This window comes from Astyanax mexicanus, chromosome 13 (genome assembly GCF_023375975.1).
Source record: "Astyanax mexicanus isolate ESR-SI-001 chromosome 13, AstMex3_surface, whole genome shotgun sequence".
Classification (NCBI taxonomy): Eukaryota; Metazoa; Chordata; class Actinopteri; order Characiformes; family Acestrorhamphidae; genus Astyanax; species Astyanax mexicanus.
This window is the reverse complement of record NC_064420.1, coordinates 27,102,540-27,130,261: the sequence shown is the minus strand read 5'-3', so window position 1 is coordinate 27,130,261 and position 27,722 is coordinate 27,102,540. Positions and strand designations below refer to the sequence as shown.

General features: G+C 38.4%; 3 protein-coding genes across 4 annotated transcripts in view; 2 read left to right on the top strand and 1 right to left on the bottom strand.

Moving 5' to 3' along the window:
* The first annotated feature begins 107 nt into the window (after positions 1-107).
* Positions 108-12,719, top strand: si:ch211-220i18.4 (SRSF protein kinase 3). The gene is made up of 12 exons (XM_007256338.3): positions 108-188; positions 5,369-5,472; positions 5,621-5,729; positions 7,156-7,243; positions 7,342-7,429; positions 8,568-8,674; positions 9,529-9,661; positions 9,768-9,814; positions 9,938-10,045; positions 10,981-11,050; positions 11,127-11,219; positions 11,335-12,719. The coding sequence occupies exons 1-12, from the start codon at positions 169-171 to the stop codon at positions 11,517-11,519; spliced, it is 1,152 nt and encodes a 383-aa protein (XP_007256400.3). The 5' UTR covers positions 108-168; the 3' UTR covers positions 11,520-12,719.
* On the bottom strand, positions 12,586-25,585 carry slc16a7 (solute carrier family 16 member 7). Of its 2 annotated transcripts, none has more exons than XM_022677602.2 (5): positions 25,470-25,585; positions 20,303-20,526; positions 17,788-17,931; positions 14,957-15,823; positions 12,586-14,680 (listed from the first exon to the last, which is right to left on the bottom strand). In XM_022677602.2, the coding sequence occupies exons 2-5, from the start codon at positions 20,517-20,519 to the stop codon at positions 14,415-14,417; spliced, it is 1,494 nt and encodes a 497-aa protein (XP_022533323.2). In that variant the 5' UTR covers positions 20,520-20,526; positions 25,470-25,585; the 3' UTR covers positions 12,586-14,414. The 2 variants fall into 2 exon arrangements, with proteins under 2 accessions (XP_022533323.2, XP_022533322.2); XM_022677601.2 differs by lacking the exon at positions 25,470-25,585 and adding an exon at positions 21,653-21,755.
* A 163-nt stretch (positions 25,586-25,748) lies between these two features.
* Positions 25,749-27,722, top strand: part of prkcbp1l (protein kinase C binding protein 1, like) — a 47,422-nt gene continuing 45,448 nt past the window's right edge. Inside the window, exon 1 of the mRNA XM_022677597.2 lies at positions 25,749-25,975. Within this exon, the coding sequence (XP_022533318.2) occupies positions 25,962-25,975 (14 nt within the window). The 5' untranslated portion in view covers positions 25,749-25,961. The remainder of the gene's footprint in view (positions 25,976-27,722) is intronic.

Genomic DNA, 27,722 nt, shown 5'->3' with positions numbered 1-27,722 from the left:
ATCCCCCAGCTGTGTGAGTGTGTGAGAGAGAGAGTGGTGGTGGGGGGTGTGTGTGTGGGGGGGGGGGTGATGGAAAATGTGGGTGGGGGTTAGAGAGGGGCTTCCCCTGCACAAATCCACAGTGGGTCTGCTGTAGGATCAGTCAGACTGCAGCCAGAGCTGACCAGCATGCTGACCTGCACTAAAATGTGAGTAATCTTGGTGCTGAATTTCATCATTAATACTGGGCATATTGTATTGTATGTAATGCATGAGTTGCTTCAGGTCAGTGTTTTTTATTAGGGTCAAAAAATGTACAGTCAGTGTAAAAAAAAGGCATTAGAAAATAGGAATTGATTACAGTTCATTGTAATATAATTTATTAAAGGAGAAGTCTGGTGTGAAATGGACTTGGGGTGTAATACAACAGGATAATGAGCACAAACTTTTAGCAAATAGCCCTCTTCCATTCTCACAAAGCGTTCCCGAAATACAGTGCTTTTAGCCCAATGCTCCCAACAGACTGACAATGCAAGTGATGGGGGCATAGCACTTCCTATGCAAAGAAATGACTATTTTTACATCATTAACAGGCTCAAAGTATCTTCAGAATTCATTGGTAGAATTCTGAGGGCCCTGACATTTAAAACAGGGCACTGAGAACTTTGGAAGTACACAGCTAGTTTATTAAAAACACATAGTTTATTTATACACACAGTACCTTCAGGTAGTTCTCCAAGCAAATATGCATGACTATTTTTTTTTAGCACCAGCTGGAATTCATGCATTTCCTCAGAATTAATTTAGCAATTTTGCAGTAATTTAATTCAAGGCACTGTGTGAAGCAGGATGAGTTGAGGAGTTGGGGATGAGTTGATGATATACTGACTATATAGGATATACTGGATACTACTTACTCTAACAAAAGCCGAATATACTCTTTAATTTAAAAAGCAACAATGAATGAACCACTCCATGCCACCAGGCTTAAAAATGTGCTGTGTAACTTTGGCGAAAGATAGCAAGATAACGGTCATTATATCACAGTTAGTTCCGACCCTGCAATGTGATTGGCTAAGAGGCGTTTTATGAGTGACATTATTAGCCGATAATGCACCACAACTCCACCACATACAGGTAACCTAGCAACAATGTAGCGTATACAAGCCAAATACAAACCAAATGCAATGTCATTATCCACCACTGGAAGCCGCTGGATCCCATAGACACTGCAGAAATACCATGTCTCCAATAGGCGGCGCAGGCAAAGACGCGGATGTTCTAATTTAATTTCTTCTCTTAAAATGGTATCCAATCTTTATGGATTATGGATTTTCCACAAGATCTTGGAAATATTTCTTTGAGATTCTGGTCTATGTTGACGCAATTGAGTTTTTTTTCTACTTTATCAAAAGTTTAGACATCTTCTCATTCAATGTTTATTAATTGTAGATTAATATTAAACACATAAAAACAGTTGATGGACATACAAAAAGGCCTCCACATTTTCCACAGATGTTTAACCTACAGTTTCATGCTGCAAATGTCCCATTCCACTACATCCCAAAAGTTGTCGACTAAGAAGAGTACTCAAGCACTCAATTGTCATGTTCATGAAACCATTTAGACACAAGTTTTGCATTGTGACATGGTGCATCATCATGCAGGATTAAGCAAATGGCGAAAGATTGGTAGTGAATGGTCACACATGGTCAGCAACAATACAGAAATAGGCTGTGGCATTGAAGCAATGATTGACTAGTATTAATAGACACTAAATTCGCCATGAAAACATGCCTCACACCATTACACCACCTCCATCTGCCTGGATTGTAAACAGTTTTACAGAATAGCTATCTAAGTAACTAGAGATTAATATTTGGACTGAAACCAAAATCTGAGTAAACTCTGGAAGAGTGCTGAAAGTTCCAGGGGGTTAGCAGTTTTAGAAATTCTTAGTCACCATGCCACATTTATGTAATCTCTATTATAATGGTAGATAAGAACATCACCAGAAGCTGCTTGTTAGTTTACTCTATAATTTGAACACAAACTGTCCCTTACACTGTGTAAAAATGTGTTGATGAATGGAACATCTCTAAAATGACCTGAAATGAACTATTTTGGCAATGATTTCCACTGAAAGCTAAGAAGGTTATTTCTCTCTCCTGTAAAGTTGTAGTTTTGGAGATTTTTGTTGTTAAGTCCAACCAAAACACCAGTAATAATTGCTACATAACAAGCAAATCAGCATGTTTTAATTGGACTGACTGGAATGTAATTAGTAGCAAAGCAAATGTAAGCAAATTTGCATGTTTTACATTAGACAGACTAAAATGCATTTGCTAGCAAAGCATGTTTGCATGTCTTTAATTGGTAAGAGTGAAATCTAAGTTCTTGCAAAACAAATGCAAGCAAATGTGCATGTTTTTCATTGGTCACTGTAAAATCGAATTGCTAGCAAGACAAATGCAAGCAGATTTGCATTTTATTTTCATTGGACAGACTGAAATACATATCTTAGTAAAGCAAATGCGAGCAAATTCGCTTTAGACAGAATAAAACAGAATTGTGGGCGGCACAGTGGCGCAGTGGGTAGCACTTCCGCCTCACAGCAAGACGGCCTGGGTTCGATTCCCGGCTGGGGCAACCCGGGTCTTTCTGTGTGGAGTTTGCACGTTCTCCCGGTGTCTGCGTGGGTTTCCTCCGGGTTCCTCCGGTTTCCTCCCACAGTCCAAAGACGGCACGTTCAGGCTAATTGGAACTTGATTGAAATTGCTCCTTAGGTGTGAGTATGTGAGTGAATGTGTCTGTTTGTCTATCTGTGTCCGTCTGCCCTGCGATGGATTGGCGGCCTGTCCAGGGTGTATCCTGCCTTCTGCCCAATGCCTGCTGGGATAGGCTCCAGCCCCCCTCGTCGGATTAAGAGGTTGACAATGAGATGAGATGAGAAAACAGAATTGTTAGCAAAGCAAAGAAAACCAATTTTGCATTTTTGTTGTTTTTATTGGAGGAACGGATATGCAGTTGCTAGCAAAACAAATGTAAGCAAAGTTGCATTCTTTATTTGGACAGACTGAATCTAATTGCTAGCAAAGCAAATGCAAGCAAATTTGCATTTTATTTTTTATTGGACAGAGCGAAATCTAATTGCTAGCAAAGCAACTGCATGCATTTTGCATGCTTTTTACTGGACAGACTGAAATGTAATTACTAGCAAAGCAAATGTAAGTTTGTTATGTGATAATTATTATTGGTGTTTCGATTGTTCTGGGAAGAGTTTTTGTCGTTAAATGCATCTTTGAGATCTCCTGAAATGGTTTGAGTGATCAGATACTGTATGTATCTGTTTTAAATGCTTCATGGTTGTGTTCACACATTTTTATTATGTGGCTTGGAGTTTGATCCAGATATATTCCGGATACTCAAAGACACACAAAGTGACCAGGTGTAAACAAAGACTAAAATTTAAAAGTGCGTACAGTATATCCAGTTAATTTGGGTTTCAGGGTTAACACGGTCTTGTTAAATCCCTGTATGAGACTCATATGTAGTTTAGCACCTCTTATACTGGCATAGTGTGCAGAGAGGCATGTAAGTGGGAGATTTTTAAGACTAGGATTACTTCCTATTCTTGAATGGGTATTTATTGAGGTTTGTTGGGTAAGCGGAAAAGGATGTTTATAAGTGTCAGTCTATTAGTAGTAACTGTGTCTGGACCTGGTAACTGAACACCAGCAGACTGGAGAGGTCACTGTATCCACCCTTACTGGAGTTTTTACCAGTGTCTAATAATACATGTGTTCTGCTGATTTATGCTGCTGTATTTGTTCCGTTACGTCAGCATGTGTTTATTTATATTTTTATGTACAGTGAGTTATTATTGATGCTATATACTGTATATAGCCTGTCTTATTCATCATTGGTCAGTTTCTGACCAATGGACCACTCTTGGGACCCATTCCCACAGTGCTGCTGACATGACAGTGGTGTGGTGGTTTGTGTGCTGCTGTTTCTGGAGTTAATTTAATTAAAATAAAATATCCAAAAAGCCGACAGTGGTTCTGTGGTCAGAATCTGACCAGTGATGAAGATTTAGAGAATATTCCACACTGTTGTTTGTGGTAAAGGGACTGATCTGATTCAATATCGTTATCAGTATATTGACACTGTTAATGTATCAGATGAACAAGCCCAATACACTAATCCATCCAGATATGGTAATGTAAGCAAGACACATCACCAATCCAGATTCCAGTTCCACAGTTTAACATAAACATACATCAGCTTCAGTCTCAGTGAGCAAATAAATAACTGTTGCTTGACTTGTTTGGAGATATTTTAGTCTAGAAACACTAAGGAGCGACAGTTACTTGTTACTTGTAAAGTGTTTGTGAAACATGAGAGCAATATCACTTGTAATATCAACTACTGTTTTGAAGGATGTTTGTAACTCGGGTGATAAGAAAATGAAAAACGGTTCCTTGACTCCTTGGGATTGATGGCCTGAGTCCATGATGTTTTAGTAGTGGGGTGTCTGATTGAATTGAACTGTATTGTATTTTACCTTGCTGAATATCATAGAATGTCATAGAAATATACAGCTCTGAAATAAAAAAATAAGACAACACTTCAGTTTCTGAATCAGTTGATCTGATTTTGCTATTTATAGGTATATGTTAGAGTAAAATTAACATTGTTGTTTTATTCTATAAACTACGGACAACATATCTCCCAAATTCCAAATAAAAATATTGTTGAGAAATAACTGAAATAACAAAAATGATGCAGAGCTTTCAGACCTCAAACAATGCAAAGAAAACAAGTTCATATTTATCAAGTTTTGAGAGTTCAGAAATCAATATTTGCTGGATTAACCATGTTTTTTAATCACAGTTTTCATGCATCTTGGCATGTTCTCCTCCACCAGTCTTACACACTGCTTTTGGATAACTTTATGCCACTCCTGGTGCAAAAGTTCAAGCAGTTCAGCTTGGTTTGATGGCTTGTGATCATCCATCTTCTTCCTTTTGATTATATTCCAGAGATTGTCAATTTGGTAAAAACAAAGAAACTCATCATTTTTAAGTGGTGTCTTATTTTTTTCCAGAGCTGTATATATTTTTTATTATCGTTATCTTAAAATCTACCAATAAACAGTGACAACAGAATACTGGTGGAATCACAATTAGATAGCATCACTGGTGTGCTGATCTTCCCCACTCGGTCTGTCCAACAGCCTATGACTACTACAGTACACCAGTGCCAATATCTCACATTATATTGAAAAAATGTGCTTCTAATAAAGTGGCCAGTTACATTATATTCTTATGTATATATTGTATTTATTATCTCTAGTGTGGTTTATGTTCGTATGTTTGTCCATCAGGCCTCACTTTAAGACGGTTTCTAAATATAATCAGCTGACTTGTTATGAACGCCTGGAGCCGGATCAATCAGAGGAGCAGGAGGACCCGAGAGAATACTGCTATGGTCAGCTGCTCTATTATTACTCTCCAGTCTTTCTCATTCACTAACTTACTACTAGCTAATTGTGGAGTTGCTTGCTTGTGTTAAATATTGGGAGGCAGTGCAGCTGCTTGACCTTGTGTGTGTGTGTGTGTGTGTGCTCTCTCTGTAGGAGGGTACCATCCTGTACATGTAGGAGATATATTCAACAAGAGATACAAGGTTCTGTCCAAACTGGGTTGGGGCTACTTCGCCACTGTGTGGCTTTGTGTGGACATGAGGTACGTATGAATCAGTTTGAATATGAAATGTTGTAATTATACAAGGAACACTCAAACTTCCATTATTAAAATATTATATTATATTATATAGACTTAAAACAACAGTAACATTCTTTTTTAATACAATTTAATGTAGTTTAGTTAATTGCGACACCGTTCCAGGACATTAATGAGGGTTTGGAAGCCATCGTTTTCAACAATGCTGTATGAACGTATTCACAGAGACAGGGCTACATGGCCCTAAAATTATATCACAATACTTTAGGGTATTTTTGCGATAACAATATTCTTGTATTCTTGGTGTTACAGGTCCCAGGTTTGAGACCCATAAACAGATAATATTCTGAAAAACAGGTTTAAAACATGAGACAGAAACCATGACTTGCTTTCACGAATGCCTTTCTGGTTTACAGTTTAATATATATATTTTTTTTTTACCACAAAGAAATCTCTTTTACCTACTCCCTTTTTTGGTTGCTTTTTTTCACACTATAAGGGGCTCCAGATTATAAGGAGCACTATCAATAAATGTCTACATTCTGGTCTATTTTTTATACATAAGGCACACTGGATTACAAGGCACATTATGCAAACAGGGGTGTCGCCATGTTTTTCTTCTAATTCAGCAGGTCTCACTGCTGGGTGACGAGACCTGTAAAGCTAAGCTAAGCTAAGCAAACAAAACTGTAATTAAAAAAAGTCAAACGAGCACTGGATATTAATTTATACACATTTTCTCTCCTAAAAACTGTTTATTTGGGTGAGCAAAGCGCTTTCGTTTACTTTCCACCAAGGCATTAGCAGCTAACTACTAGCACTAGCCTGAGTTAGTGACTAATGCCGCCCGACGGCGCTACTCTGAGGAGCCCTAAGTGTTCCGGTAAGCCAGGACAATATTAGCTAGCAGTTCGACCCGCGTAGTTTGTTTTTATACCACAGTAAACACGCAGCCTATACTCACCTCTGAGCGGCAAAGGAGCTAGCATTTAGCGGCTAATGCTAATACTGCTGACAAAACCTCACTGAAACTCCTGAAAACGCTGTACTTCAGCAGAGTGGCTCTACTGCTTCTTACATGGTAAAATTAATACATAAGGTGCACCGGATTCTAAGGTTAACTAGTTTCTAATAATGACTAGTTTTAAACTAGTTCTTAACTGGTTTTGTAAGGATTTTGGTGCATTTTTAGCTCAGTACTCACTGAAAAACAGGTTTAAATGCATGAGGAAATTCAAGGCTACTAAAGCTACTCACAGTCAGTCACAGCATATCCAGTGCTCCACTGCCATCTACTGGCAGCACCAGAATATAGCAGCTGGACTTGCATTAAACAAACAAACAAAAAAAAAAACAGTGCTGATTTTTAAAAAATTGCATACTGTTTCATTAATATGTGTGTGTGTGCTTGTGTTTGTTTTTGTTTTAGATCGGGCAGGCATGTTGCAGTGAAGATTCTGAAAAGTGGATCTGGCTTCACTCAGGCTGGTCAAGATGAGCTAACTCTACTGCGCTGTGTGAGAGTCTCTCTCCATCTATCACTGTCTATCCATCTTACTATCTCTCTTATAATCCATCTGTTAACCCTCTTACTCCTTCTCTTTTGATCCCACAGGCCAGTGGTCCTTCCGCCCGCCACCCCCTGAAAGGACGCATTGTCCAGTTGTTGGACGAGTTTAAAATAGCAGGCGTTAACGGAATCCGTATCCTTTTTGTAGCATTTATACTTCATCATAGTCTTTAATAGAATCTTAAAAGCTGGCTTTGTTACTATCCCCCCCAATCAATCGTCTGAAAGGACAACCTCTTCACAAACTAAATTAGACACCACATACAAAGAAGCATTTAATTGAGAAATTGTAGAAAACTGTAAAATGGAACAAATCAATGCTGGAGACTTACACTGACATGCCATTGTGAGAGAGTACCAGAGGATTATTCTTGGTAACGAAGGTTTGTTACTAAGAAAGCTAGTAAAATGAACACTGAATTGAGTAAAATGTTTGTTTGGAGATATTGTAGTCTGAAAATGCCAAAAGCATGAATAAGTGTGAATAATGTCACCACACATAAAATACAAAGAAAATAAACTGTTTAATCAGTATGTGAGGGTTCCAGCAGCAGACTCTTGTTAATGCCCTCGAGAAACAGTTTCTGAGAAACATGTTAAACTTTAGCAGAAAACACAAAGACCAAAAAGGATTACAGACTAGCTCACTTTCATTAAAAGTACTCCACTTTCTTTAAAATTGATGACAAATTACTGTCCTAAATGAAAAACATTAGATTTGACAGCCTGGTGTAATAGAAACTGAAACATTTTAGATATGCCCATCACTACTTATTATCACTGAACTTGAATTAGCCCATGACTTATGCCACGTTCCAAGAAAGCTAAAGAATATTGCACAGACCTGCAGGATAAGCGTGTGAGGCCTCCTGCATTAAATGTGCAGACATTTACACAATCATTACCACCCCCTGTGCTGTCCACTGGAGTTGGTAATGCCTTCTGACATATTCCTTCCTGGTACACACGTAACACTGTGGATCAAGAAAAGTTAAATGCTTGAAAGACTTATTTAACTGGCACTCATCATAAGGCCTTGCTACGATAATTCAAAAAGTTGCCTTGCCATGAGCACGCTGACCACTGTTCAAGCTCATTAACAAGATAACACCACAAAGAATTGTACAGGTATGGGCATTTCCAATCCATCCCCTGAGGTACCACTACATAATCAATTTACACACTGCTATCCCATGACTTTTGACACATCTGTGTATAAACCTATAGAGTGCATTATTTTAGAAGAGTATGTTGAGGCTTAACTAAAACAGATATCTGTCTGGTGCTGGAGCTGCTAGGACCTGACCTGCACGGTTGGCAGGTGTGTTTTGGGAAACCTGGGCTACCACTCAGCTCTGTCAGACGAGTAATCTCTCAGGTGAGTTCTGCACTTTGGAATCAGTAACGCGCTATTATTATTTTTTAAACAATTAATTATGCCACCGAGTTTGACCCCAACTTACATCGTAATCTGCCCACCCCCACCCAATGTTCAAATCTTTTTCTGGAGCGGTTGGGTTTTGGTGAGAACGTGATCTGGTCTCAATCCGACCCAGCTATCAAATATACTTATTTTTAATTGAGCTAAAGTGCTGATAAGGTGCAGTTTAATCTGATATATTAGCCAAATAATATACTGCTATGAAGAAACGCTGTCTCTGCTGCTCCATGCTGTTTACACACCATGTAACTCTACATTGCACATCCCACTGAAAACAGTGTGTAGATTTCCTTTTTTGCTTCCACTCCAGACAGCTCTGGCCAATCAGAGAAGTTTATGCCTGTGTGAAACCAAACGAAACAGAGGGAGAAACGCTCCAAGTAAACCAACTTATCAACTGATCTGGACCATAGAAACATACTAACCAAAAACCAAATTAAGCTCTAATTCAGAAATCCCTACAACCAAGCTGAGATGTTTACAGTAAAGTAAAACAAATCCTCTATCCAATTTATCATGCATATTCCAGTGCATTTATCTCTCCAAGACCTGTCCAGTACCCGAAACTCCGCCCAGTACAATCAGTACACCAGTGATAATGGCTGTGCATTGAGCAAATTTGCATATTAGGTTTAACATAGCAATCAGATCTCAGTCTAACTGGAGACACAGTTGACTACCAGGTGTAAATTTGTTTTTAGTTACATCAAACAACAAATAGCTTCATATACAGTGAGCATAACCGTGATTTTATTTTGAGCACTGACGCACATTACTTTTTTCTTTTCCAGGTGCTCGAGGGTCTTGACTATCTGCACAGCCACTGTAAGATCATTCACACCGACATCAAGCCTGAGAACATTCTGGTCTGCCTTGGTCAGCAGCCTCTAGGAGCCCTCAATCCTAAATCACATTCAAATGCTGGTAGGTCTGGTAGGTCACAGAAGAACACAAATTCAGTGCAAGCCTTGAATCGGTTTAATTAGTAAACTGTGATCTGTTGTGTTTCCTGGTCTTTTAACAAATCTAGAAAACATTTCAGTGAAAATTGCAGACCTAGGCAGCTCCTGCTGGGTGGTGAGTCCAAGGCTTTTTTTTATCATTTTATATATGTTTATAGTATTGCTGTCTCTTGTTTACAGTTACTGAATGCATGGACAACTCACAATTTAACAAATTTTACGAATACCTGTGTTCCAGTACAAACACTTCTGTGAGGAGATCCAGACCCGGCAGTATCGCTCGTTAGAAGTTCTGCTGGGCTCTGATTATGGTCCACCTGCTGATATCTGGAGTGTGGCCTGCATGGTAAGCTCTTCCAAAAATAGTTTGGAGTGATTTTACTACAGTTATTTTGACTACGGCTTTAGAATTTTAAGAAATGTCACGAAATTGAAATTACAAAACTCTACAGAGGGCTTTAAATTTGATGAAGAGAGAAATAAGGAAGACAGGGAGAGAAACATGGACCTTAATGCAGCTTGCCATCAGCTGTTGGAGCCCTGAGAGAGCACAATTGGCCTTGCTCTCTCTGGGTGGGTAGATGGCGCTCTTTCCTTCATCACTCCAAAGTGTGATGTAAATCAGCACAATACATCTGTGAGCTGATATATCGGAACCGAGTCGCTGCACTTTCCTCTGAGTGCGCTATGATGCTATTCGTTAATGCTGCATCAGCAGCAATTCAAAAAGAGGCAGTGGCTGACCTGTTGTGGCATCACTAGTGATGGGGACATACAGCTGAGTAGCAGTTGCAAGGTCCATGATTTTTGATAGCAGCACATTGGTGCCCTACAATATCCGAGAAATCAGCAACAATTAAACAATTATGTTAGACTGATTGAGTGTGTGACACAGAGAGGGCATCCTGATTGGTCTCTTCTTGTGATTAGACCCATCAGTGAGTTTAAAATGCAGTTTACAATTATGTAAGTACATATTTTAAAGTCTCATTTCTTAATATGTTCACAAAATAGCAAAAATAACCAAAAGTGTAACATAAAACATATAAAATACAAATATATACTGTACGCTATACAAAAAAAATTATTAAGAATACACAACCGTAGGGGTATATTTTTTTAGGTAACAGCAGTATATTAAGTAAGTACAGGGAAAGCTGCTGAATAAAGATATTGAAATAATACATTATTATATGGCCGCATGTAACGTTGCATGTTTTTTGGGGTAGTTTTTGCAGGGTGGGATGCTCTTCTAAAGACAATATTTTTTCTTTTCCTAAGGCATTTGAACTCGCCACTGGTGACTCTTTGTTTGAACCCAAAGCTGGAAAGAATTTTACTTTGGAGGAAGGTATGCCCCATGCTCATTCTTTAAAAAATGTGGATGATTTTACAAGCATTTCTATTAACCACTTTGTACCTTTCAGACCATCTTGCACACATCATCGAGCTTCTGGGGAAGATCCCTCCATCCATAGCTCTGTCTGGTAAATATTCGTCTGAGTACTTCAACCGCAAAGGTAAGCAGAAAAGAACATCTTAATTGATATAACTAGTTAAACATCATTACATTTAATGTAAAGAACAAACCAAACAATTAATTAAATTGACTCATGCTTGTGTATGTTAACACAGGAGAGCTCCAGAGGATTTCTGTCCTTCGGCCATGGGGACTGTATGAAGTTCTGGTAGAGAAATATCACTTTCTTCTTCAGGAGGCCGTTCTCTTCTCCGACTTCCTGAACCGGATGCTGGATTTCCTGCCGGAGAGACGAGCGACTGCAGCTCAGTGTCTCAAACACCCGTGGCTGAAACTGTGACCTCACATTCCCCCTGACGTAGCATTCTGTGTAAACTGACTCACTGTGGAAAAAACATACAGTAGTAGCTTATTTGTATTGGCTGGGAAAACTTGAATACATAAAAAATGAATAAATGTACTAAAAACTTGAATAGGCCTATATAGAGAATAGCATAGGTGCTGTTTGTGTCTAAATGAACGACTCCCCTGAAATTCCTTGATTATATTTCAGTTTAATGCTTATGTCTGTTTAAAGCTTGAATGACTGTTGATTTGTGCATAAAATAGTATGTTTTAATTGTATTTTATGTAACATGTTAACATTTAGAATGTAGTTTCAGATTCTTATATTGTATAAAATATCAACGGATACTTCACTAGACGCTCCCAGATGATGATGATGATACACATAGTCAGGATGATACAGATATTTCAGTCCTCATTAGATGGGCACTGATTGTCTTGTCCAATGTTTTACTGAAAAAAAAGGCTGCAAGCAGCTGTAAAGATGAGCTACTAAAAGTAAATAGGTCTGCTAGCGGAGCGAAACATGATTTATTTGATGTTTTGCATTGTCTTGTTAAAAAATGCATGGATGTCTCTGAAAAAAAACATCGCCTTGCTCCATGATCTCAATGTACTTTTCTGCATTAATGCTGCTGTCTATATGTTGCATACTATACCCTTCTGACTTATTGCTGATAACAATCTGGATGGTCCTTTTTGTCCATGTCAACACTGCTTCTGGTTGTATAAAAATATCACCAGATGCTTCACCAGATGCTACCAGATGGACAGTATTGGGGTGGCACACAGATTTCAGCCATCATCTGGTGTCTATAAACTGTAAAGATGAGCCTTTAGTAAAGACGTCTGCTTGAGTTCCTTAATATAAATGTAGTGTCTCCTCTTACCCACTTACTGCCACAACATTTTTGTGCTCTTTGTTTTTGTTACACCATCTTCAGACACTCCTGTTGGCGTTTTTACAAATGAACATGACTCGCAATAAGCCAGGAAGTAACTTAACCATTTGTTCATTTATAGTACTATATTATAGTGTTCAGTAGTACAGAACTAAAACATCAACAAAAAAAATTTAATTTATTGCTTGTAGAGAGCAATGTACATTCCACTTGCTAAACAAGACAGGCTTACTTTGAGAGCGTTGCCAAATAAGGTGTCAAATAAATATTAATAAATATTTATTCATAATAAATGTTGAAAGTTTTCTGTCTTTGCATTGTGTGGTTAACTCGGATCTCTTTTTTACCATATTTTTCTCACTATAAGGTGCACGTAAAATTCTTTAATTTTTCCAAAAATAGTCAGTTCACCTTATGATCAGGTGCGTCTCATGTATGAAGTTTTTACCAGTCAGGTTGTAAGAAGCAGTAAAGCTACTCCACTGAAGTTTGGCTTTATACAGGAGTTTCAGTTAAGTTCTCCAGCACCGAGGTACCATTAGCATTAGCCACTAACCCCACTCGCTATTTCCCCATTCAGAGGGAAGTATTATTGGCATGTAGCCTGCTGCTAACCCCGGTTAGCACTGCTGGTGAAGTTAGCTGCTAATGCTAATACTCCAGCCTTAGTGCTGGAGAAATTTAAGAATCTAAGCTTACTGTAAATAAACGGAAGCGCTTTACTCACCCAAATAAACAGTTTTCGCGTGGATTAACATCCAGCACTTGTTTGAATTTAAAAGAAAGTCTTATTTTGTTACAGTTTTGTTTACTTAGCTTAACTTTACTTACGTTAACTAATCACCCCTACTGTGACACAAGAGTGCTCCCTTGATACTTTGGGGTTTCCTTGATATTTCATTTTGGCTAATAAGTAAGGACTGTAGGTTTGTTAAGCAAGTTTTTTTTTTGCAGCGTTAGTGTTGTGCTTTTTAGTTATTTTGAGCACCTACCATCATAATGTAAACTAGACAGAGACCATACCTTAAATATGCTTGTAGCATTTTGTGGATTGTTACTTGAAGTTACTGCTGTCTAAAAATTCTGATGTTGAAAGTAAAAGTCAAAAATCTTTATTGATAACTTAGTAGTATCAACATTTTACAAAACTTTACTCACGTTACAACAGCTGCCAAAATTTTGTGGCGGCTGCTAGTCAGTAAATGCCAAATGATTTTTAATGCTTTAGGGTGGGAGGGTTGAGACTCAACCTCCCAATATTGTCCACTAGGACTCAAGACAAGAAAAAAAACACAAAAATGGAGATACAAATTTTTGCACAACAGTGACACTATATTGATGCATTCTACAATAGATTTACATTAAAATACTGTATTTTACGGACTACAGGGCAACCTGTATTATAAGGCGCACTTTCAATAAACGTCTATTTTCTGGTCTATTTTCATACACAAGGTGCACCGGATTAAAAGGCACATTTTAAGCGACAACAGTGTGCCATGCTGTTAATCTATACAGATTTCTTTCCTGAACTCTGTTTATTTGGGTGAGTAAAGCTCTTCCGTTTATTTACAGTAACATAACACTGGCCATTAGCACTAGCTGGCGCAGCACTAGCTGGCGACAGTGCTACAATGAGGAACCCTAAGTGTTCTGGAAAGCCAGGCAACAATGAGCTAGCTTTTTATCCCACGTAGCTTGTTTTAACATGGTAAACACACGGACTACAGTCTGATTTACAGGCTTCTGAATGACAAAAGAGCTAGCGTGAGGTTAGCGGCTAATGCTAATGCTAATGCTCCTTAGTGCTGGAGAAACTTCACTGAATCTCCTATATAACGCTTACAACCTGACTAGTAAAATTCATACATAAAACACACTGAATTTTAACGCACACTGTCGATTTTTGGTAAAATAAAGGATTTTATAGTTTGTATAATGTAATACATCCAGTCTAAATGAAGCATCATTCTAAACAAGTAAGCATATTAATCCTCTTTGCTCTCTGAGTCTCTAAACTCCTCCGCCTGACTGAGTTTAACGCCAGGCTGAGCAGCAGTGGCCTCCTCCATAGCAGTGAGTTCTCTGGCTGAGCCCATCTGCGCCTCTTCCTGCTTCTTCTGCCGCTCTTCCTGCTCCTGCCATCTGTAGTTAAAGTAGTTCATGATGAAGAGAAAGATTCCAGGGACCAGCATCATAACGCCACACGCGTAGTACATGTACTTGTAGTCCATGAAGACGTCCACCAGTGCACCTAAAGAGCGAAAAGTCAAAAGCATGTAACCATCAGAATGTGCACGGGCTCGTACAAGGACACTTTTGTAGGACACCATTAGGAACCTCCATGCAAGAATTCTAGAATGTTCTGTCACTTCTGTAAGTGTAGCATAATAAATATGAGCAAGGATTGCCCATATCAGTCTAACCTTTAATCAACTATTTCCTTGACAATGAAATTATGTGTCTAAGTTGATTATATTACTATAATCATCAACCAAAATTGTTGTTCCCATGCTGATTTCAAACTTACCAGAAATTGGAGGCCCCAGTAGAACAGGGCAGCATTCTATGATGGTGGCGAGGCCGACTGCACTGGAGAACCTCTGGGCTCCCACTAAATCCATCAGAACCTCGAATAGGAGAGCACACACCATTCCAAATGCCAGCCCGAAGACCACGGCATACACCACCAGACCTGTGTACCCAGGCAGCATGGGTAACATTAGGTGACACACCCCATTGTACATTACAGAGAAGCTGAAGAAGTACTGTATCCTGGGCCGAATCCATTTGGTGTTGGCCACCAGGCCGGTCCCTGGTCGAGCCACCATGTCCACCAGGGCAAAGATGGAGAGCAGGAAGGCTGCAGAGTACTCGTCAATACCCTGGTGCTTGGCATAAGGGGCCAGGAAGACGACCGGTGCGAAGAAGCCAAAAAACATCCCCACATTCGCCACCAGATAGATGAGGTAGCCTCGGTGTTTGAACAGAGACAAGTCGATGAACTGATTAACTCGTGCAGCACATCCTCCCTGCTTAGGCTGCTGCTTCTCACTGACCAGGCCAACTGCCTGAGGGTCCACATCCCCCTCTCCTTCACCCACTTCACCAGCTGATCTATCACCTCCAGAACTCTGGCTCACAGCTGGCTTTGCTTTAACATTAATGGGTCTCATCAACGCTCCAGCCACACAGCAGTTCAGCACTATCGCTCCCAGGATAAAGAAGCTCCCTTGCCAGCCAAAGGTGTCAAACAAGAACTGGTTAAGTGGAGCCAGAGTGGACAAAAATACAGGACTTCCAGCCATAGCCAAACCATTTGCAATAGGTCTCTTCACATGGAAGTATTTCCCAATGATAGTCAGGGCTGGCTGAAGGTTGAAAGCAAGACCAATACCTGAGAAAAGAAAAGACACAGAGGCTTTAATTTTCTTATCATGTGGATTAATTTCATTAAAAAATCAAGAGTTTTACTGACATGTTCACAGTAAACAGGCAGTTACACGTTACAATGAAATTCTAACTTTGCTAGTCCTCCAATAACACAAGAGATATTATTACATAGGTAGAAAATACAGTATTTACCAGTATGTATAGCATAATGCAAAGCCAATGTTAGTACAAAAGCATGGAGTTACATTCCCTTCTGTTTAATTGAAATTAAGCCAAAACTTATCCTCCATGTTGTCAAATTTGCAACCAGAGTCTCCACAATAGAGGCCAAAGGCAGAACCAGACTCACCTACTTTTTTGGTGGGCTCAGCCCCTTATCCCAGGCCAAGCTCTCAGTCTGCCTTCATCGAGTTTATAGCATAGACATTGACTATGTTTAACGGTTTGGTTTTCAGATCAGGATGATCAATTGAAATGATCAGAGTTGTGATCCCTTAATCTGCTATATCAACACACACTAGTAAGAAGATTATAGAAGAAACCAAATGTTTTAACTGTTTTTGAAATCGGTCCAGATCAAGAGCTAACAGCTAACTGGCGATTTTACATCAACATCAGGCTGAACTGAGATTTGTGAGGAAAGGTAAAGAATGTGTCAATATCTGCACTGGGAAACAAACTATTGGAATTAGACACTTGGAGATGGAATGGCAGTTTAGAGGAGATGGGAATTGGGACTGTTTTGTCACTGAAACATATGTAGATATATATTAGCAGAGCTACACATCATCCTGCAACCAGACAGCAGAGGTGCTATATGTGTGGTAGCTTCACTGTCCATGATGTGCTGTCCATGCTAAATCTGATATCAGACAGTGTGGTCCAGACTGATCAGGCTGTTGTTTTAAGAAAACCAGCAGCTTCAAAGTTTTGATGGTCTACCAGGACTTGCATGGTTGTTAGAAGTTAAAATTTTTAGCTCAAGTTTTGGAAAATCCTTTGCCATTCCCTTTCTTTATCCAAGGGTATTGAGATACCCTTCAAAAATCTCTTAAAATGAAAAAGGAATAACTGACTTTTGAACATCAATTACATCATCAGTGACAAAATTGTTGTAATTTCTATTCAGGGTTCATACACGTTTAAACCAATAAATTTCCATGATTTTACCTTTCATGAAACTTTCATGAATTTTCATGACCATACCGTTTTTAAAACAGTGCAGACATGGACAATAAAAACAACTATAATCAAAATTGAGTATAGTAGGCCTAAAATGAATAATAATAATACATTAATTATAATAATAATGTGCGTCAGATCCTGAGAGCTCCAATGAAAAATCGAAATAGATTTTCTCCATCGATACACAGAAACAGAAACTTTTGTAGACCAAATTTCCATGACTTTTCAAAAAACGTTCTTGGAATTTTTATTGTTCCAATACTTATCCAGGCCTGGAAATTGCTATTTTCCAATTCCATGACTTTTCCAGGTTTTTCATGACTGTATGAACCCTGTCTATTAGATTAGCTTTAACTGGATTTATTGCAGGGCTATGTTTGAAATGTTCAGTGAAAAATACAGAAAAAAAAAACGAAATATTGTTTATTATTCATTGTTAAATATGTTACAAAATTAAGTACTGCTTTATAATATTTAGCTAAACTATCACCTATAACAATACTACACCACATTCTAGCACATTGAGAAAGTAACCACTACATACTCTCAAACTGACCATGGAAACAGTGCCTGACTGTGTATTTGACCCTTAGATATCATTAACCATATACACACACAACACACCCAGGGGAGGCTCCTAAGTCCAGTGAGCCTGGCGAATCAGGGCCTTACTGACCAATGTGTTCTTACACCCTGTCCCTACGCCTGCCCAGATCATTCCCTTATAGTTTACACAAACTGTGACTACTATGAATTACATCATAACAATAATCATACATGTACCTCCAATCACTCCCACACATATGTACAGGTGCATTATGGTGGTGCCGAAAGAAGCAGCCACCATACCGACTCCAACCAGGAGCCCACCAACCATGACCACTGGCCGACTGCCATAGCGATTAACCAGGATACTGCTTACAGGTCCTGCAGAAAGAGAGGGACATGAAAAGAGGTGAGAAAAAAAGAGGTCAAGAGGACGCAAAGCATGACTCCTATGCTCAGGGCTATTACTGAGAATTTCACTGGGGTATATAACCTTTGGTTGCACGTGACTGCAACGCGGGATAAACAGTTACGCAACTGTGAGGTCATGTGGGGAATCTTTGCTTAAGGGCCACTTCTCTGTGTTTGGTCATTTTGGTTGAACAAGTCGGGGTTAACAAAACAGTTGTGGGACTTAAAAACTCAAGTTCTACATACAGCCTCAAATTAGAAGAAATTAAGACATGTACGTGTAATTTTTTATTAAGTGTTAAATTTCTGTTTTGGCACCAAATGATAGCAAGAGATAAAGTGTTTCGGATGTTATTTCGGTAAAGGGTTGTCCTTTCAAAATTCTTCACACATTATCTATTAGGGACGGGTCAGGACTGCAGGCAGGCCCGTCCAGTGCCTGTACCCTCTTCTTCTGCATGTGTTTTTTTTTTTTTTTTTTTTTTTTGCATTGTCTTGTTGAAAAGCATGGACGTGTCTGGAAAAGATGTAACCTAAAAGGAGAACTCCGGTGTGAAATGTTCACCCCCAGCATTCCCAAATACAGTGCTTTTAGCCGGTGCTCCAGGCTGACAATGCTAGTGATAGGGGTATAGTGTTATCCATGCAAAGAAATGGCTATTTTTAAACCATTAACAAGCTCAAATTAGCTCCACACTTCATTTTTAGAATTATGGGGGACCTGATATTTAAAATGAGGCACTGCAAACTTTAAAAGTGCACAGATAGTTTATTAAAAACACTGTTTATACACACAGTACCTTCAGGTAGTTCTCTGGGTACCACCATCTTGAAATTAAGCCACAACAAAGTTACTGATGAGCATGAATGAATAGGTATGATGGGGGAACAGATTGCAAAATTAATTTAGTGAAACAGGAGCTGAAATTCAGGCATTTCCAAAATAGTGATTTCTTTGCATGGGCAATGTTATGCCCCTATCTCTAGCATTGTAAGCCTGTTGGGAGCATCAGCAAAAAGCGTTTTATTTCAGAATACTGGGGGTGAATGGAGGGGGGGTAATTCAACAAAGGTTCATACTCTTTATCGTTTTTTACTACATCCCAAGTCACCCCAATTTCACACTGGATTTCTCCTTTAAAGGCAGCACGTAAATATTTTTCCTTAAACCACAGTTCTTCGGCACTTTTCAACCAAAATAACTCCGGTTCTTAAACTGGCTCCTTTCAGGCTCGTTAGAACCATGGTGTTTTCAGTAAACTGGCTGGCACTTGCACCAGTAAAAGTGCAACTGAGGATATATCACAAATACGGCATAATTTATTTTATCTCGTTGTTTCAGACAATGACTGCAAACCACTAGAGGGAGCCCACAAGTAAGTCCTCAATGAATGGGGGTGAATTGAGCTAAATGGATTAAAACTATAACTATACTCTAACTATACTAACTGTTCACTAGGCTAGGATATTCTTTAATTATGTAAAGTAGAATAAAGTATTAAGCTACAACAAACAAGATTTGGACAATAAATGTACATTAGCATACAGCTAGTGTGAGCTAATTGGTTGAGGAGCTTATGCTGGATTTACAGCCAGAGTACATTTGTAATGCTTATATATGGATTTTAAAAGCTGATGTATATGATGTTGTTCTGTTAAGATATAACTACAGTATAAGTGACAAATAAGTACATTTGTCAGTACAACAATTAATAAACATTTATAATCTATGATTTTGCTCAATTGCTCTATATGGACTCACTCAGGAGTGTCCTCTGGTGGGCCAAGTAACTCAGAAGAGATTCTGAAGTTTTTTCATCTCTAGAGATTCTCTTGCAACTTGCATCTATACAAATAGACACATTTACAGATGTCGATACAAATTATACAGCAAAACCTACAGATTCTTTGGTTCCAACTAGGAAAAATCTTTTTTTTTTTTTTTTTTTTTAAATGAGCAGTAAAATTCAAAGTTAAGTGCATAACCAGTATAGGTCCTGTTGCACATTGGTGGACAGGGCAAAGTCTAAATAGTCCTGTTGTCTTTGATCTGGAGGTCGCTGTGTTCATTTCTTTCAAAAAACATTCTGACCCCAATACATGTTTCCATTGTGTGATGGTCTATGCCAGATGCCTCAGAGCCCATAAGTAGATATCGCTTCTGGACATGGTTAACGCTGATGAGTAAATGCCTTTACTTTGCATGCTTTTCCCATTGTTACGATAGCAAAGACACATTGACACCCTAAATCAAGCTGCACGGTACATTGTTGACAGCTTTGTGTTTGTAAACTAGTATATAGAGAAAAAAATCAATAAACAATCTGTAAAAGCTTCCCACCTCCTGCATACATGGTGGCGAGCATGATGGAGGAAACCCATGCGATCTCACTGTAGGAGATGGAGAAGTACTCCTGGATCTCCTTGAAGTAGATGGTGAGGGATTTGGGGAAGGCGTAGGAAAAGCCGATGGAGATGAAGGATCCAAACACCACTGCCCACCCCCAGCCTCCATCAGGAGGAGTGTAGCCCAGGTTAGTAGTAGTCGCAGGGGGCATTGTGGTCCTTTACATACATTCAAAAACAATAAAAGAGAAAAAAAAGGTTTTAAGATCTGTGATTTAATGTGTAAGCATAGCACACAACACCTCATATGACTAGCATGCAAACTCTGTACTGTAGCAGCTATGCTGTCTTTTTAATAGTCTTTATAACTCTTTTTTTTCCACATCAAGTCACCATGTCATACTATTCACTGTTTTTAACATTAAACTCCTATGTATGCTAAAAGTAATAACACTTTTCTGAATTATAAGTTTATTATAAGTTTTAAAAAATGAGACAACTTTCAAAACAACCACCTGCATGGGAAGCCGTATCAGAACATGTAGCTGAACTAACGTACAGTAGGGGTGGGCAATATTATATCGTATACAATATATCGTGACAGAAATATCATGATATTAAAAATCCATATTGTGATAATAGGGCTGTTCTGTCTTAAAAGTAGTCTATTATTTACTGTGAAGCTTTAGGTGTATTTATTGTATAATTATTTTAGTTTGCAGTTTATATGCATGAAAATATTCTGCAATATTTTTTGCTGCATTATATTATTTTATGCTATATTATTTATTTTGCCACATTATGATTATACTGTTAAACTATTATACTATATTCCAGAAATGAATGAATTATTTTAGTTTTCCTATATCGCCAAGTATATTGTTATCGCAAAAATACCCTGAAATATTGTGATATTATATTAGAGACATATCACCCACCCCTAATGTACAGTATATGTTTACAATATCAGTTAAGATAATACACTCTTTTCTTTGCATAACTTGAGCTCAAAAAATGGTTTAAGGGCACATTAGCTTAATATGTCTGTTAACCCTATAAAAACATTCTACATACATTCAGTAATATGGATCTTAAGCTTGTTGGGTTGAATGCCAGGCTGCATGAAAATGAGTGACCTTGCTTAAAACACTGTAATAAAGTACATTTAAAGCACTTTTAGCTCTTAGTATCAACCCCTATTAGTATTAGTAACTACACTGCTATTCGTCCTGCGATTTTTCAGTCATTTATAAATCCTCCAAATGTCTCAGAAATTCTTTTTTTGTCAATATGAATTTTGTCATGTAAAATATTTCATTAAATCTGTAGATTGTTATAGACTTACCTCTATGTGTGGAGATGATGAAAGACAGGTGTGGATATCCGCATGTTCGTCTTTTTCTTATCGCATGTGCACTTTTGCTTTTAACAGCCACTGGCAGTCCTTATCAGTAACCCCCACCCACCCCCACTTGTCCACCTCTGGGTTTTATCTCATTTAGTGCCATTCAATGAGTTCAGTGATTTGTACTTCAATTCATGTATTACTCAATAAGAATTAAAAGATGTTACAGCCTCATTTGCATCGGGAAACAAAATACAGTCTTTTCGGAAAAAATTTAATTTATATCATCTATGTGCCCTTTGTATAACTTTGCACACCCTCAGTGTTTCAACATCTCAGACCTTGATCAAAAAATAACTAGGCCTGTAATTAGGACATGTGAGCTGAACTGAACTGTCCAAAGATTTCAAATTTTTAATTTTCAAACATTATCCAAGAATAACTCAATAAATGGCAATTCAGGGGAACTGTGGAAGTCAAGATAAGATCTGGAAGACAAGAAAACCCTAGGATGCAGCAGAGGGAAGCCCCTTTAAGACCTCAGTTAGCCACAGTTCTGTGAGTACTTTCAATATGAAGAAAAAAAACAGCACTACAAGAGAAGTTTTTTTTTTTTTTTAATGTATTTCATTTCCACATACTTTCATTCAGCTTAATTAAATAGCTTGATCATCAGATTCATTTATTGTAGTACATGAGCTTGTTGGTTTATTAAGTAGCTAACCAAGCTAAGTAAAGCGTATGCTACGTTATTTTCAAATTCCTGTTAACATTTTAGGCTGTTATTTTTTTTATTTGTGTACCCAAAAGTCTACTAAGGACAGTCTGACTGCAGACCACCACTGAGAGGCTAGCAGCAGTCTGGGACTGACCTCAAATAAACATAATGTGCACGTCATATGGATCGCTTTTTTAGTGAAAGGATTAGTGGATGCAAGTATGCTGTTTGTGATTACTGATTTATTAGTTTAATGTTTATAATAAATTTTAATACTTTTTTTTGTAAACAGTTCACATTTTATTGTTTAAATAACGTATCCTTTTATCCTTTTCTGTCTTGACAGTTAATTACACATTGTGATTATTCACATCTTGATGCATGTGTAACTTTTAAGTAAATGAAACCATAGCATGTAGCATGTATAAAATTTAAAATAAAATAAAGTTTGCTCTTGATACATCAACCCTTGGTAATAAAAAGCTTCTAAAAGGGTAATTTTATGAAAATTGATGCAGAATCTCACACATTCTACTTAATTTTGTAAGGTGTTATTTTTTTTCCATATGCCTTAATTTTCTGGACTTTCCTGGAATCAGTGCTGTTGTATGAAATATAAACTATTTTAAGATCTGTATTTTAAACTGTTCGGAATGCAGAACCTTAAATTTTCAAAAGGACTATGTACAGATGTTGTAGAAGAGCTAGGAAAATGAAATTCATTACTCAGCAATGAATAAGACAAATTGAGGGGTATATATACAGGGGAGAACAGGTGGAAACAGTCAGTAGCTCGAAGAGCAGGAACACTGTAGCGTCACGTGATCAGTGGAGTGATCACAAAAGCTATTCATGCTTATGCTAACTGATAGCGCATTAAACAATACTGTTTTTACATAAAACACTTTAGATTGGTTATTCTTAGATAGTAAAATATATTTATTTAACTGAATTAATTGCATTTTCAAACATATTAGAGCACAGTGTGCATGTTTTTCGCATCCAGCAAAAGCTCACGCATTAGTGCTGTCCCAACAGTGGAGGTGAGTCACTGCAGCCAGACTCTAATGACCAAGGCTGGCTACCTCTGCTGGTCTACTAGACTGAGAAACTCAACATTTCTTTTAAGAAACGTATCATACTGCTCTAGACATGAAACAAGCACATTACATGCACTGTGATATATTCACAGAAATATATGGATAGCCATACTGTTATCCTCCACTAGGGGTCAGGGTAATGCAGCTTAGGCTCAAGGGAGATTTCTGTTTTAGACCTTTTCCATTGAGGCCTACTGTACCCTATTAATAACTAGTCTGTGGTGGAGACCCAGTTTGACCTGTTTGTGCTATGGCCAATCCATGTGCCTTAAGCTTGACACTACCCTCTGAAAGTTGTAAATAATGTAGGAGAGGGGTAGTATTCACCGGTTACTGATACCACCACTGCCCTGTCACTGAACCTATTAGACCACATAATCTATCAGCACAAGTGCTGAGAAGAGTTTCCTCTTCCTTTCAACTTAACCCATAAACAACATATGCAACATATAAGCCATCATGTCATCCTCACAGTAACTGAGCTAACAGATGATGACATGGATTTAAAATGGCCAAAATTATGTTACGGGGTTACTAAGCTTTAGAGCCAAGTTGGTGGAAATTGCTAGAGATTTTTGAAATTTTTTCATATATTTGTTTACGACATTTGTGATTTTGCGTACAACAAACCTACTCTAATTAATTTTACACTAGGATTTTTAACATCTTCTTGTTCTTAAATTAAAATATTGCTTTTTTTTTTACTGTGCCTAAGACTGAGGCTGATATGTGTTATCTAGTTTGACTACACCACTTGAAAAAACACCACTTACAACATTGTTATGAGTGTGCATACAGAATAGGCAAATACATATAAATATGTTCATTTTAACAATGTCACAAAAACACAAGGCATGTTTTTAACAGCTTGATTCCCATGTGTAGACTGAAAGGGGATCAAACTCTATCTAAAGAGTTTCTAATTTACAAATACGTTTACATATACATTTAGAACATCAATGGTATTATGCTCAGTGTTTTATATCCTGAACCTCCAAAATAATGAGGAATAACGCAAATCTCAAATTTGTTTCAGTGATTTCCTGAAGTGTCTCCTAAACTCCCTTTAAGAGAAACTGTGGGGTTTTTGGACACAAATAAGAAAAGCATGATGTCTCCTTCTGTACTGATAAGCCTACTAAAATATTCCTAAACTTAGACAAAATGTACCCGTTGTACATGTTCTACATATCCTATTCGGCTTAGACTAAGGTAAGATCTGTATGACTGAAAAAAATGACAAATTCAAATATTTTGATCAAGGTATAAAAAATCAAAAGAACTGAATTTTATAAGCAGGAGAGATTTGCCTAAATCTCACACTGGTCTCAAACAAGACTTAACCATATCTAAGAGCGAAAATAAGACTAAGAGGAGACCTTTAGTCTAATATATATTTCTTTTCTGGGAGGAGCAAAACAGATATTTTCACAGTAATTCTAAAAATATATATATATATATATATAAAGACTAGGCTTATTGTTTTTTATCTTTAAAAATGGGGGCTTACATATCTAATTCTATCTGGTGACCTAGCACCTAGTTTTTTATCTTCTTTAAAGCACTTGGACCTAGTTCTAATTCTGTTTTTTTGTTGTATTACATATAAAATTACATTATCTATCTTTTAAGACCATGTTTCTGTTGGTGTGAAAATGCTAGATAGCTATATACACTAGCTATACCTGCACACAACTAAAGCTACTCAACTTAAGCTTCTGTATACACAGATGGCTGGATTTAGTGAAGCCTTTACCTGTTTGGCAGTTTTCACAACAGAAATAACACAAATACAAGAATTTTGTTGTTTAGAATGGTCGATTTCACTTTTCTTAAATGTTTTAAACATTTCTATGACCTGTTTTAAACGAAAATAGCTCATTATAAGGTATATTTTTTGACTGAACAAGGCCTATATAGCTTAGCTAGCTCTATAGGCCTCGCTTTCTCCACTCTCCTCTAGCTAGCTAGCTGTCTCTCTGGTGAACTGCAGAGTCACCTGGTGTGCCATGTTGTCTTTTTCTCCTGTTTCTCTCAGATGGCTGGCTGTAGCAGGGGGCGGGATTTAATGAAGCCTGTAGCTGCTCAGCAGTTTTCACGACAGAAATAACACAAATACCGGACTTTTCTCGTGTAAAACGGTGGATTCTACATTTCTAGAGTGTTATAAACACTTCTGGAACAGGTTTTCTGTGAAAACAGCTCGTTATAAGGTGTATTTTCGACCGAACGAGGCCTATCTGAGCTCTGCCGGTCTCTCTTTCTCCGCTCCGCTTCTGCCCGTCGAACAAAGATAATTTACAGAGGAAGCGCTTCAGCCAATCAGCGGCGGCTTCGCATGCCGCCAGTGGGAGAGCAGCCAATCACGGCGCGTCTCTGATCCCACACGCGCAGGGCCCAGAGCAGCGAGTGTGCAGAGGCTAGCCCTGTCTTGTCTAAAGGCTGAGAGCCTGTCCTCCATGTTTTCCTAAGTACTGACACTTTCTCAGCCATGCATCCGCAGAGGTAAGCTCTCTGTTTTATTCTCCTCTCTGCCTCTTTGTCCTTTTCACTTATTCACTCATGAGCAGTGCTGACACCATTGATTCTGTTCACAGTTTCTGTGTTTTTGTTCTGTGTGTGTGAGTCTACAGTGAAGGCCTAACAGAAGGCCTCTGTCTCTCCATGCAGAAAAACAGGGGGAGGGGGGGAGAGAGGGAGGGGGTGGAGGAGGAGAGGAGGAGAAGAAGAAGGAGAAGGAGAAGGAGGAGGAGGAGGCCTATGGAAGGGGAAGCAAGGCTTTTCTCAGTAGGCTGTTCTTTCTCTCTCTTTTTCTCCCTACTCTTTCTCTCTTCTCTTACTCTCCTGAGCTTTGGCCTGAGCACTAGCAGCAGCATGTCACATGACTGGATTGCAAAGCAAACTCAGTCAGGCATTACTTACTGCTGTACTGGTCAACAGATATCTGGATCTCTGGAAAAAAATAAGAGACTAAATAAAAATAAAAACGGTTTTAGCACCAGGAGTGGCGTAAAGTTAATCCAAAAGCAGTGTGCAAGACTGGTGGAGAAGAACATGCCAAGAAAAAAAGACAAAATTATTCCACCAAATATTGATTTCTGAATTCTTAAAACTTTATGAATATTGTTTTCTTTGCATTATTTGAGGTCTAAAAGCTCTGCATCTTTTTTGTTATTTCAGCCATTTCTAATTTTCTGCAAATAAATGCTCTAAATGACAATATTTTTAATTGGAATTTGGGAGAAATGTCTGTATTTTATAGGATAAAACAACAATGGTAATTTTATTCAAACATATACTTATAAATAGCAAAATCAGAGAAACTGATTCAGAAACTGAAGTGGTCTCTTATTTTTTTCCAGAGCTGTAGATATTGATAATCTCAATAATCTCAATAGTTTGCCCTCTTCCTTCTCTCAGTAACCTGGCTGGGCTGTGCTGAAGTGAAGTAAAGTGGGTGGGGGGCAAGCAAGGCCTTCTTTCTGCTGCCCTATTGAACCCCATTCCTTGTAGGGCAAGTAGGGAAAGAAGAGGATGGTAGGATTGCGGGATGGGGGAGGGGTGTCTGGATGGTGTCCCTCCTTTGTGAGCGGACCGCCTGGCCCATTGTCTGTTTGTGTGTCACAACTGAGCTTGACAGAGAAAATGGAAAATGGTGGCACACGGAAGGTGAAGTGGTTGTGCAATAGTGCACATGGGAAGGGACAGTACTGAATACACACATACATTTTTATTCATTTACAGACATGTGATCACAGTAATGAACAGTACGGCATGACTTATTCATAGGCGACGATTACAGAACCTTCTGGTTGTTGTGTTTGACGAGGGAGTGGCCTGTTTAGAGTGAATCTGCTGTACTTCAGTTTGGTATGTACTGTATTCTCGTAACACATCTGAAAGCACTGATATCTCTCTCTCTCTCTATCTCACACACGCATACATACTCTACCTATTTATTCATCTATCTATCTATGTATCTGTAATATATAATTATATTATCGATACATGCATGTGTTGTGTACAACTGGCTCATAAATGGTGATAAAATGTTTTGAGGTATATTACTGAGGAGTACGAATGGTGAATGTTCCCCTACTTCCTGGAACGAGCAATATGTTTTCCATTTCCATTTGTTTTGTTTGACCTCTAACCCAAAGTGCTTGTCCCTAGGCCATCTCCCAGGGCACCCAGCGATCACCACCCTCTCTATTTTCACCCCAACATACAGCCGTATGTCGACGTTGCCGTC

Coding starts and splice junctions, on each gene's coding strand:
- si:ch211-220i18.4 (XM_007256338.3), top strand. CDS start 169: ATGCTGACCTGCACTAAAAT. Junction 5,473..5,620: donor CCCGAGAGAATACTGCTATG/GTCAGCTGCTCT, acceptor CTCTCTCTGTAG/GAGGGTACCATCCTGTACAT. Junction 11,220..11,334: donor TGAGTACTTCAACCGCAAAG/GTAAGCAGAAAA, acceptor ATGTTAACACAG/GAGAGCTCCAGAGGATTTCT.
- slc16a7 (XM_022677602.2), bottom strand. CDS start 20,519: ATGCCCCCTGCGACTACTACTAACCTGGGCTACACTCCTCCTGATGGA. Junction 17,932..20,302: donor CGCCACCATGTATGCAGGAG/GTGGGAAGCTTT, acceptor CTCTTTCTGCAG/GACCTGTAAGCAGTATCCTG. Junction 15,824..17,787: donor ATGTGTGGGAGTGATTGGAG/GTACATGTATGA, acceptor TTCTTTTCTCAG/GTATTGGTCTTGCTTTCAAC.